The 13,173-nt window shown below is 36.2% G+C and overlaps 1 protein-coding gene across 1 annotated transcript in view; it reads left to right on the top strand.

Annotated features, from left to right (window-relative positions):
• Positions 1-13,173, top strand: part of LOC137291400 (phospholipid phosphatase-related protein type 5-like) — a 42,600-nt gene that overhangs the window by 10,965 nt on the left and 18,462 nt on the right. The window contains exon 2 of the mRNA XM_067822736.1: positions 12,178-12,387. Coding sequence (XP_067678837.1) covers positions 12,194-12,387 — 194 coding nt within the window. The 5' untranslated portion in view covers positions 12,178-12,193. The remainder of the gene's footprint in view (positions 1-12,177; positions 12,388-13,173) is intronic.

Raw genomic sequence — 13,173 nt, 5'->3', positions numbered from 1 at the left:
AACAGAGGCAAATTTGAACAAACTCACCTGCCGAAGGTGAGACCACACGGTTCACATGTGCTCACTTGTTGAGCAGGACTTATGTCCTACAAACTCTCAGGAGTCAAACACGGCCACCCATCCCAGGTGACAGGGATATCTGGTGACAGGGATAAACCTAGGCTACGTTTCTGCAGCATTTCTGCATTTGAATATGATTTGACTAGTGATGCCTATGCAAATATAATGCATTAAATATTGTTAACTAAATACATGTATCTGAAAACTCCAAACACCCAAATCTAAAATTATTCCACCTAAAATTAACCTGGTTGGACACTTGGACCCTCCGGTCAAGAATTAGGGCCCATCCAATTTTAACCAGGTAGGGCACTCACCCACCAAAAGAATTACCTAGATTTACCCCTGAGTAATATTATGTTTGTGTATTGTACCTCAAATATACTATATAAACTCCATGTCTGTTTCACAGTACAGAGTTCCCTACCTTTACAGTATCAGGATATACTGCTAATGAGTTTAAATCCCAGGATGGCCCTCATCATTATTCTTAACCTGTCATGACCACGCCCACATTTGTTGGTTTCTTTTAATGGGTAAAAGTCTACAACTAGAGTTGTCAGTGTAAGACTTCCTTTCTCATTAAATTCCCAAGTAATACAGATACGGTTCAAAGTTGTATTAAAGCGGCTCACTAACAAGCTCAGTTTCATGATTCTGTCCTGTTGAAGTTTTTATATTCTCTCTGTAAGAGGATGAAGATGTTGTGAAACGAAAATGTCTCCTCAAATATAGACTTAATTACATGTGTACAAACAAAGCCTAGGCTGGCACTACCGGTCACACCAGCTGGGAAGGGTGGGGCAGCTGGCTTTGGTGGGGGTGGAAGTGAGTCAAGAACCCTCGTTGTTTAATTACTCATTGCTGTCTGTGAAACCACTTGACCCAATAACACAGTAATTGCTGTTTAAAATGAAACCCCTTAATCTGGACTAAAAAGGTCCACTGGTTTAATTATTCTGATCTGCTGATCAACCCATTCTTAAATCTTGGTGAAACTGTAAAATGGCTGAGAAATCATGAAGATATTCTTAACAGTAATTGTCCAGAAAGCAGGGATTCCAGATTAGCAGGGCACAGTGTATAATATTAAATATTTCTCAGTAAATATATGTCAGATATACCCATACTTGATACACACAGACTCTGCAATGTTACAGTGTGAGTGAGTTTAAGTTTTAACGTCACTTTTAGCAATATTCCACTTATTTCATGACTGGGGACACCAGAAATGGGTTTCACATATTGTACCCATTTGGGGAATCTAACCTAGGTCATCAGTGTGATGAGTGGACACTAAAACCACCATACTGCCCTACCACCCTTACAATCTTACAAATCAACAAGTTCATATACGTTATGATATCAGACATTGTCCTTGTGTTTTGTGTTTGTGTTAGAACCCTTGTTGATTTCTCACTAATCACATGATCAACTGTAGAACATCTCATTGATTTATAAAAGGCAAGTGAATGAATGGGTGGATGGATGAATGAATGGGTGAGTGAGTGAATGGGTGGATGAATGAAAAAATGGGTGAGTGAGTGAATGGGTGGATGAATGAATGAATGAATGAATGGGTGAGTGAATGGGTGGATGGATGGATGAATGGGTGAGTGAGTGAATGGGTTGATGGATGGATGAATGAATGAATGAGTGAATGGGTGAGTGAATGAATGGGTTGATGGATGAATGAATGGGTGAGTGAATGGGTGGGTGAATGAATGAATGGGTGAATGAATGAATGAATGAATGAATGGGTGAATGAATGAATGAATGAATGAATGGGTGAATGAGTGAATGGGTGGATGAATGAATGAATGGGTGAGTGAGTGAGTATGGTTTCACTGTGAGGAGTATGTGAAAAAACATTAAATCAGCAGGCAACACCATTTCCTGTGATTATCTGAGACAAAACTTATAGTCGTGGGATTATGATTGTCTGTGAGTCAGCTGTCTCCATTATGGCACATCCTGCCTGCTGCAGTTCCAGTTTAGATCAATACTGACTCACTTCCCTGTCCATATAGGTAGGGCGCCAGACACTGAAACATCTACTCCTCTGCGGACCTGCTGATGTGGTATGTGTTTTATAAAGACACAAGATAAATCTGTTTTGTTGATATATGGGGCGGAGCTGGATGACCAGCCCTGTGTATAAGTGCCCAAGACCAAGAGGGTCATATGTGTGTAACATAACAATATTAAGGTGTATGTATTGACTTTATCTGGTTGTCATAAAACGTAACATGCTCAAAACTATAAATACAGATGTTGGTTTACATGTCAGGAAATGCTTTGTGGAAAAAGGTCTGGGATGTGCCATGATTTCTAAAGTACAATGAGAATTTTTGCCACAAATAAGACACACTTTTCTAATAGTAACAGCTGAGCATGATAAAAGCTTTAAATATAAAGCAGGAATTGGTTCTTGTCATGACTGTGTGTATGGTGTTCTTCTTCCATGCACCCCATGCTTGTCATAAGAGGCGGGTAACAGGACCGGGTGGTCAGGGTAGCTGACCTGGTGGACACATGTCATTGGTTCCCAGTTGTGTACAACAATGCTCATGCTGTTGATCACTTATTTCTTTGGATGTTTATTGTTAGATTATAGTCAGGTACTAGATGGCAATGTAAGGGGACATTTGTGGCCCACGGGATAATTAGTTTCTTTAAACAACATTCCCTGAAATGATCTCCATAGAAATGAATATTGCTGGAAACTTTCTTATAGCAACATAAAACTCACTCACTCCAAACTACACTTTGTTCATTTCAACACATGCTTGTTTTGAACTTAATACAAACATGAAAGTATCTAAGAAGGAAAACAATGACAAAGATGCCTAAAAGTCACCAAAAACAATATTGTTCAGACAGACCCTTATAGTTACATTTTGTACATGTACAATTAAACAAAAATAGGGGATATTCCATTTTGTGAGCATGCCACTAGCTAATGCCAGCATATATGAGTAAAAGCATTGAACTGTGTCATTTTCCCTTAAGAATCTTCTTTTTAGTGTGAAATCCATCGTCAACTTGGTGATGTCTGCTAACAAGAATTCTCATTGGATAATTAGCATCAGCCAGTTTTGCCTATTTCATCTCTTGAAACTGCACAAGTTGCAATCAAAATTATTTTGTGGATGTGTGGAAATATTTAAAATAGTTATTCAATTATTGAATTGAAATAGTTTTGATGGTTTTTGAAAATTAAAAGTGAGGTGTCAGATTCAATTTTTTATGAATCGAACCAAATCATTGCATCTGTAGCTTCAAATTTGAGATAAAATAATATGAGATAATGGTATAAAAGAGAGTGCATGTGTAGTGATTGAAACTTTAAACCTTTCACCATTATGGATAAATATCCTTTAAATCTATTTGAACTTGTCAGCCTCAGGGCTTTTACTGTGTTTCTTAGTGTTATAAATATTTCAGATTTTTTCAGAGCAAATTTTCTTAGTCTATAGAAATGAAATGTGAACAAATTTGTCAACATAAGCAAAATATATGTTATGACTTGTTGATTTAAAATGTACTCTCTAACACAGTTTCATTCACGCCATGAACCTGTCCATAAAACTGATGTTTGGTACAAGTTTTGGTTGTAATAAAAACAGTTCCCCAGAGTTTGTTAAATCTGCATAAACAGTTCATCAAGCTGTCCATTTAGCATCCATGTTTATGTTCTTTGTTTGCCAAAAAAATTCATCCATGTTTTATTTAAACAAATCTTGGCCAACAAGCCATTCAAGTGTTTGCTTAAATGCACTGTTTGCTTTAATCCAGGTTCATTCATGGGGTGCCTGTGATGCTGGGACTACCTGGCGTGTATTTACTAAACATTGATTTGGTCCTATTTAAGTGACTTTCCAATACAGGGTAATTATGAAAGGTCAATAATAGGCTTGTTGAGCATTCATCTTAATAACGCAGCCTTGGAGTCTATGGCAACAACCTTTCCTACAATATGCTGACCTCATACTTCATCAAGATATCCTACTCAATAGGTTATGGTTCTTGTATGGATAGTTATTGTACATGAACTTGCACAACCCCGGCAAGCTGACCCTGACATGAAGGAAATACTGGTCGTCTATGACATATTTCAGATGATTATTCAGAGAGTGGCAGACACACAGGAAGTGACCTGTCTCTAGGAATGATGGGTTGTTTTGGACAGGAGAATGTGGTGAGGTATCATTATTCTAATGCAATCTGGAGGTTGTGTAGCAGAATGTCAAGATTTAGACCAGTCAGTCATGACCCACTCTCACATAAAATATGCACAGATTTCAGTCTTGATGAAACCCGATGAAATCCGAACATCCATGTAAGATAAATGGTTGCATAATTAGTGCCATGCAATTAGCACTTACATATTGACAACTATGTTAATATCTATGTTGTGTGATAATATTTACTTTCATAATTTGTTTGTTCAACAACAGAAAAGAACTATATACTATTTGTACAATATTCTTGTGAAAAGTTTATTATTCACATGTCTTAATATTCATGATTATCTGATTATGAGGAAGTAATCTCTGTTAGTATTCTACAAGTCAGTTGGAAGATAGTACTATTGTCATGACAGAGAAATTTCTTGTGGCAGTAACAAATACTGTTGAGTGAGTGAGTTTAGGTTTATGTCGCACTCAGCAATATTCAAGTTATATTGCATCGGTTTGTAAATAATTGAGTGTGGACCAGACAGTTCAGTGATAAACAGCATGAGCATCCATCTGCACAAATGGTAACTGATGACATGTGTCAGCCAAGACAGCCAGTCTGACCACCCAATCCTGTTAGTTGCCTCTTACGACAAGCATAGTCACCTTTTATGGCAAGCATGGGTTGCTGAAGGCCTATTCTACCCCGGGACCTTCATGGGTCGACACTGTTGAGGATTAAATGTTGAAGCTAACACTTCAACCACTAACCTACATACTCTACTATACTATTGAAGCAACACGAATAAAGAGTATAGAAAAGCAGATTCTCAATACAATTTTACATAAAATGTATAATAATTTTAGTTGTAGACAGGGCCATTGTAAGGCGGTGATTTAGAACGGCCTTTATACGCTTGGATGGCATGTCGCATCTCGAACGGGGAACTGGAAGGATGAATATTCAGAATATTTCCTGGAAATTGTTACTCCCTGTATAATGTTTAAGTTTATGAGTTATTTCAGTGAAAAAACAAACTGCATTTTTTATATGACCCCTGGTGATCACCTCCTATCTGCTAGTGTCATTGCTGTCCTCCTCTGTGACATATGGTCAGTCCCCTATAGACATCTGAGACCTATGGTCAACATTTCCTGTCACTCCACATTTATCTGTTTCTGTGTCTTCTCCTCAGTACAGGCAGGCATTGAGCAAGATAAGAAACCCAAGATGCAGAAATCACAAATTGAAAATTATGATACTGTAATTATCTGTGCCAAACACTATGTTCATGTATTTGTCTGACCGGTTAATATTGATGACTTGGTTGACACATGACATCGTATCCAACTGTGTAGGTGAATGCTCATGCTGTTGATCAATAGATTATCCTTTCCAGACTTGATTATTTATAGTCCGCTGCTGTATAACTGGACTATGGCTGTATGTGGCATTAACCAACCAACCAACCATACATTTATCCATCCATCCATCCATCTGTCCAGCCAATTCTGTCTGTTCATCCAGATACTTGTATGTGCTCAAATGTAATTATTTCTTAATGGCTTGCAGAAGACAGAGCGACATTACTTATTATATTTAATAATGGATTGTAGACCAAGCTGAAACGGATGCTTCTGCCACTGAGACATCTGAACATCCACTCAAGTTGAATGTGATATTAGTGCAAGATAAAATTCTCTAGTAATTAGTCGTGTGTTGTGAGAGCATGGAAGAGGGGAAGTTGAGGGAGACGTAGCAGGCGATTTCTGCACAAACATTGGATACAGTGCGACAGTCAGAGCTTGTAGTTGAAGCTGTGGGTGGAGTGCATCATTACACAGAAATACACTCACACCATCACAGGGAGCATGTGTGCTCAGTATGTATGACCGAAAAAGAGCTCTGTAAGTATTGGGGTTTTAAAACATTTTTACTCGTCTGAATATTTTTGTCACTTTTTAAAACACTGGATAATTAATTTTAATGCTGTTTTCCATATGTTTCAATCCTGTGCATATTGAGGTGATTTCTTCATTATTGCAGAGGACACTTTGGTAGGTTTATAAAGTGTTTAACATTTTTATAAGGCCATTTAGTAATTTTTATGCAAGGGTTTTGAAATATTGTGAACTTAAATTTCATACTGGCTAATCTTATTGTCTCTTTTGGATTATTGAGTATAATGGGAGATCAGGTATTTTGCATTTTTGTAATTTGTAATTAAATCTATTGCATATATGAAATGTCTTTGATTGTTGTTAACTATTGTAAAATACTCTACATTAAGTTGCTGCAGTGTTTTTGGTTTGTGCACCTTTTTGTTATTTGTGAAGAAGCAAGAAAATGTAAGGATTGAGGGAAAGCTCTTGACATCAGCTTTCAAATACATGTTTGGAGAAATATTGCAGCAAGATGTTTCAAAAATAAAATTTCAATCTGACATACAACTTTCAGTCATGCTTTTTCACATTTGCGAATTAGGTAAATATTTTCATAAACTGCCATTACTTCAAATGGATCTGATGCTGAGAAATTTAACTGATTGTCAGGAATTAGATTAAAGATTTACATTTCTCTTCAAGATCCTGTCTTTAAGATTTTAAAATCCTTGAACTAATACCGATAACGTCATGTAATGTTGTTGTGTCATGTAACGTTTGTTGTTTGTGTTAGTTCTGAGATCCAAGTTCCTGGACCATGTCCACAGATATGAGTTAAGACAGGATGCACATATTTGACTTGATGTCTTGAATCTCTTCCAGTGTCAACCTGACCTGACATGTGGTTCATATTAAGACATGGTTTTAAACATTTTATCAGCTCTGTGAAAATTCCCAGGATACATTATAAGTGTTTGATAGCTTGATGGAAACGTTATGTAGCAAACAGCTGCCAACTATCTTGAAAGTGACGTTGTTTTATGATATAAGCAGGTTGTTATCTAGCGTCTATGTTTGCTGTATGTGGTATGTATGTATGTGTAAACTAAGATTGGAAATATGCAATCAAAACCAAACAGGCGAAAAGTTTCTCTTGATGCTGACTTGAAGTGAGTTTGCTAACAAAACACATTTTGAAAAAAGGGCACAAAAATGTGAACAGATTATTTTCAATCAAAAATAACTTATAATTTTAATGTTTTTTGGCAAAATTGCAAAATTGCTAGAATTTGAGTAAAGCAGTAATGCAGTCTGTCTAAACGGATTGCCAGAAGTTGATTTGAAACCAGGATTGAATACAATGGTTCTTAAATGAAACATTTCTGGGGTTTTAAAATTTGTATTTTCTTGTTTTCCCTGACTATTGTTTTCCCTGACTATTGTTTTCCCTGACTGTTGTTTTCCCTGACCATTGACTTAGGACTCAGGACTTGTATACAGAAAGTTAGATTCTGTTTCACCAATTACATTCATATGTAATGTATGCCAACTGTATTACACACTTTAGACTAAGAAAGGTGTAAATATTTAAAAGAAACTCTATTTCGGATGTCCTAGAAACAGTCAATCACCAAAAAGGGCTGAAAACTTGCAAATATGAAAATCCCCCTCAAATGAAAATATCAGATATTGAAATCTTTAGGATCAGATGATTGTCAGGAGATTAGCAGTAATCTTGTCATAGGCACTGAAAGGTCAACCAGTGACCTTGAGTAGATTGCACGAAGAACCAGGTCTTTAAGACACAGCAAAAGATGAAGCTGGGTGGATTATCTTTCTTATTGGAGTTTCATCCAAAACTCTGAGAGTTTGCCAACTTCATCGCTTTCCGCGACATAGTGGTCAGTGGCCGGAGAAGTTGTCACCGCAGTCTCACCTGTAAACAAAGCAGCTGAACCATTTGGCATCATGGCCTCCTCGTCACCCAATTGTTAATGCTTTGCTTTGAACTTTCTAAGCCAAGATGATATTTTAAACAACTGAAGGTTTGATCTGCTCAAGTGATTGTTAGTTTTTATTTGTTTGCCAAGGAAATTTATTGTATCAAAGTTAAATGATTGTATCAAGGTGTTTAACTTGATTGAACATTTTGCCAAGTTTAAGAAACACAAACATTACAGGATTTTTAGAATTACAAAAGGCTTCATAAAAATATGAAGGAGAACTTCTGCCTTGAAATATTTTTTTTTTTTCTTTTGTAATACAGCACTGACTTGATTGTTACTTTGTATTATCTCAAATAAATGATAGATTAAATGTAAAAAGCTATTTAATGCAAACACTGTTTTCACATAATGTATTTTTTTCCCACTTATGAAATACATAAAATGTTCCATATTCATTCCCTGCTTAGGAGGATTTGTTGGGGATGTTTTCAAATGAAATTCTCTTCATCAGTTGAAATAAAGTTAAAACTATATATTCAATACCTTCATGTTAAATGTTTGTCTCCAGCCAAACAAGGAGTACAACAAAGTTTGTAATTTTATCAAGTTTAATTAACACAGGAAAATTTCACCTGATGTGTTTTCTTTCCTAACACTCTTTTGATGTTGATTACAAGTTCCATATTCATTCCAAACTTTGATTTTAGTAGATGCTTATTTAATGAAATTCTCTGTATTTGTTCAAATGAAGACAAGGTTATATTTTGAGCATCTTCAGTTTATGTTCATGAAAGACATTTGACAGTTGAATGATCATGAATACATGTCACATCTATGGATAATAACTTATTTTCATTCTTTGTCACAATGTTTCAGAACTAGCTCTATGAATTAGCTTTTAGTTGTTAATTTTGAAATGTTGTGATAAAGAATATAAATAAGCTGTAATCCATAAACCGTGTTATGTATTCACTTTTTAGATGAAAATCCATGTTGACTCTATTTAGGATTGCATTTATCACAACCATCTTTGAGGATAATACTAAAGAAATAAAATGTTATCAATAAATGTTTGTTGATGTTCCCATCTTTCAAAGAGTTTTAACTTCCCCTAGCTCTCTTTACAGATTGGTGTTTTTTCTCTCAGCTATTTTGACTGTTTGAGTTTTTAAATTCCCTGGATGTTTCATGGTCAGTGTTGTACCCATAACGGTCAATATTGAAATGACTCTTCCCCCATCTGATGTTTGTACACCCCCCCAGTGTCAGCTGGTCAGCTGAAATCTGCCATAAGCCATGGCCAAAGCTGGGTCTAGTAGCTGATTAAACAAGCTGGAATAGACTGGACACTGGAACACGGGTTACTCGTAGGTTATTTTCAAGTATTTGTTAAACATCAGTTCTTTTGCTGCTCAGAGGCTTTACATCAGCATACTGAAGGTTACCTGTTGTAGGATAATCCAGATGGATTGTCAGGAAAGATGTAATGGCATCATTTATACATGTTCTTCATGTCTTATAGTCATGGCTGTCAACAGAGTGAGTGAGTGAGTTTACTTTTACTTTGCGCTCAGCAATATTCCATCTATATGGCGACAGTCTGTAAATAATCAAGTCGGGACTGCTGTCAATGTAGATATGTGTTATAGACATCTGATATTTGGTTGGTTGTTCAACGTCTGTGTGAGGATTGAACATCTGATGGAATGTGAACATGTCAGTCATCCACTGGTCATGTTAGGATTGGTATATTTTGCATGTTTTTTCACATTTGATTTATTTAGTGAGCTGATAGTACAGTTGATCACCTATTGATCACAGATTATGACTTTCAGTCTAAAAAGTCCGAGTTACCAAGGTAATCGTGAATTCCTCTTTACTCAGGGGAGGGGGTGGCCTCGTGGTTAAAGTGTTTCATCATCACGCCAATGATCTAGGTTCATTCCCCACATGGGTACAATGTGCAAAGCAAATATCTGGTGTCCCCTGTTGTGATACTGCTTTAATATTGATAAAAGCAGTGTTAAAAGAACTTACTCACTCACCCCTTCTCTCAGGGTCATTCATGTCAGTGTCTAGAATCCAAAGACATAAGAATGTAAATAATGTCTGTCATTTGTATGATACTATGTTAACATTTTCATGTCTTGATGTTTTCTTTTAGCTAAACAATTTTTTGTCATTCATTTACCTTTTCAGTATTCATGACAGTCTGAACAAATATTCAATTGAAGGATAGCGTTATTGTCCTGAAAAGTTAAAAGAGTTAATGATTCTTGATATAGTGGTGGTAGTATTTGAAAATTCAATAGAAGGAAACTATGGTTGTCTATGTTACAAGATTTGTAGGTGTTATCACTAATAACAGAATTGTTTACTTTGTATTCATTCTTTTAGGAAACATTATGAGAATAAGTCTTGAGTTGATACAAATAATTCAAATTCAAATCAATTTCACATAAAAGTTTTATATTTTTCTCAAAGAATATTTGTATTGGGCAAAAAAAAGTACTTCCCAAGATTTCATTGATTTTTAGGCAGTGAAATAAGTAGGTCAGTGAAATTAGATGTGCTACTCCTGGCTGGCTGGCTGGTGTAATGCCTGTTTTAAAATAATGATAGCCAATGAAGAAAATGCTTCTATGTGAGAATGTGTCAAAGCCCTCATTTTGTTATTGCAAGGATATTAACTGTTACAATTTAGGATATTAGATTCTATTTATCCCAATAACTTTTCTAGCCATATTTGAGTGGTTTTGGATGTTTTGGTTCTTATGGAGTTGCGTGACATAATCAAGCTCCACACTGGACTTCAGAGGGAAGCTGAAAGAAAATATTGAACATCTTTCAGTAGAGATGAGTTTAACTCTCAGTAAACACTACAAAAATTCCAGAAAATATTTGATCATCAAGCCAAATAAAGAGGATTTCATCTGGTATAGTGGCTCTATTATCTGAAAAGTGAACTTGATTGTATAAACCATTGTCCGCTTGTTCTATATTGAGCACTTTGAGTTGGATCACAAACATTTTGTATTGAAGTTGATTAGCACAGACAATATCAGATCCTATGAATAGTTTAGCTGCTGTCAGATCCTATCAATAGTTCATCTACTTGACAGTATAACATTTCAGGTTCAATTGATGTTTTCATGAACTGATATTTTAGTTGTGATGAATGTTGAGTTACGTATCATGATCTGCAGCCATGGAGTAAAAAGACAACAGTGTAAGAAATGCATGAGAGTTTGATTACATTATTTGTTTTGCATCAGAAATTGCCTGCGTATAAACAGAACACTCGGTTTTCCAGTGGATGAACTATTTGTGTCCACTGACATCATTCATTACATATAACCAATCTATGTAAAACATATAATCTGTGTGGAACAATATGTTCTCCACCATCAAATGCATCAAAGTCAATAGCGATAGTTGTGCAATTCTGTTTCTTTGAGTCAGAATTGCTCCAGGAATAAATATTAAGAGTTTATAACTAGGGAGATATCCTTTTATTGTCATATAACATCTTATCTTTTAATCCACACATCTTTAAATGGCATGTATTACATGCCAGGAAGCAGTTTCAAAACATCAGTAACAACAATATTTTGTTATTCAGATTTTTTGATGTATTATATTAAAAAAATACAACTTTTTCATAAGGCTTTTATTTTCTTAGATGAGAAACTGAGCATTTAGACTTACACGAGTATGTACATATGCTAACTCTAAATCTCTAATTATACTGATACTGTCAATCACGTGAATAAAGATCAGAGATTGTTTGAGCAAAGTAAAGACAAAATATTACAAGAGACTTAAACTGTTAGATTCATCATGTATGATTATCCATTATATGTCTGATATCTGTTATGCCAGATAACCATTCACCATCATAGCTTATTTTTCACAAACTTTGCAGTACAAAAATATGACTGAAAATAGTTGTTTAAATAGATTGTAAAGATGGCTGGTTAACAGAGCATCTTGCTGAAGACATCTGGACATGGTGATGTCACACTGCTGAAGCTGTTGGACCAGCTGGGTACTGGGTTTCAAAATGGCTGAAGAATCATTTTTTGTCAGTATGTTCTCTATTACAGGTGAGGGCATGGGAGAATGGCCGATGACCATTTTGAGCGGATGGACTCTCAGGACTATACAGACATCCATGGAAGGCCATATATGAATTCAGAAAGAAACTCAGACTATGTAGTAAGGCAGGATGGGTATCGGAACATTCTCCTCTGTGCCACCTTTGTCCTTGAACTTCTCATCCTCACCTTCGTCATCGTGCTGGAATACTTCCTCAGGTCAGTAATGTTATATCCTTGTCTCTTGTGCATCCTGTCAATGGACTAAGCAAACCCAAAATGGAATTTTCAGGAAATGAAGCAGTTTCTTTTGCAATGTTTGTGGTTTAAATTCATATTAAGCCTAGGAAGTGTATCCTCAAAATCCTGTCTTTAAGGAACCAACCATTTTTATATGTTCTGGAGGGGGAGGGTCACATGCCAGACTCTGGACAGGTTCAAATGTCCCATCATGTCCACATGAGCATCAAAAGTTACAAAAAGTCAGATAAGAAGTCGTTTTATGGGAATCCTGGCAAAAGGTGTTTGTATATACATGTAAAATTGACTTTGAGTGCATCCATGAGGTAAACCCAGGTGATGGCAGTCCTGTGGGTAGCTGGGGATCTTGATGACTTGTTAAACCCTTGTACTCAAGTTATCAGCTCCAGGCCCACAGACAGTTTCTTCATCTTCTCACAGCACCATGTCCAGACAGTTTCTTCATCTTCCCACAACACCTTGTCCAGACAGTTTCTTCATCTTCTCACAACACCATGTCCAGGCAGTTTCTTCATCTTCTCACAACACCATGTCCAGACAGTTTCTTCATCTTCTCACAAGACCATGTCCAGACAGTTTCTTCATCTTCTCACAACACCATGTCCAGACAGTTTCTTCATCTTCTCACAACACCATGTCCAGACAGTTTCTTCATCTTCCCACAACACCTTGTCTAGACAGTTTCTACATCTTCCCACAACACCATGTCCAGACAGTTTCTTCATCTTCTCACAACACCATGTC

This window comes from Haliotis asinina, chromosome 7, assembly GCF_037392515.1.
Source record: "Haliotis asinina isolate JCU_RB_2024 chromosome 7, JCU_Hal_asi_v2, whole genome shotgun sequence".
Lineage (NCBI taxonomy): Eukaryota > Metazoa > Mollusca > Gastropoda > Lepetellida > Haliotidae > Haliotis > Haliotis asinina.
The sequence above is the reverse complement of the archived record's forward strand: the minus strand, read 5'-3'. Positions and strand labels throughout refer to the sequence as shown.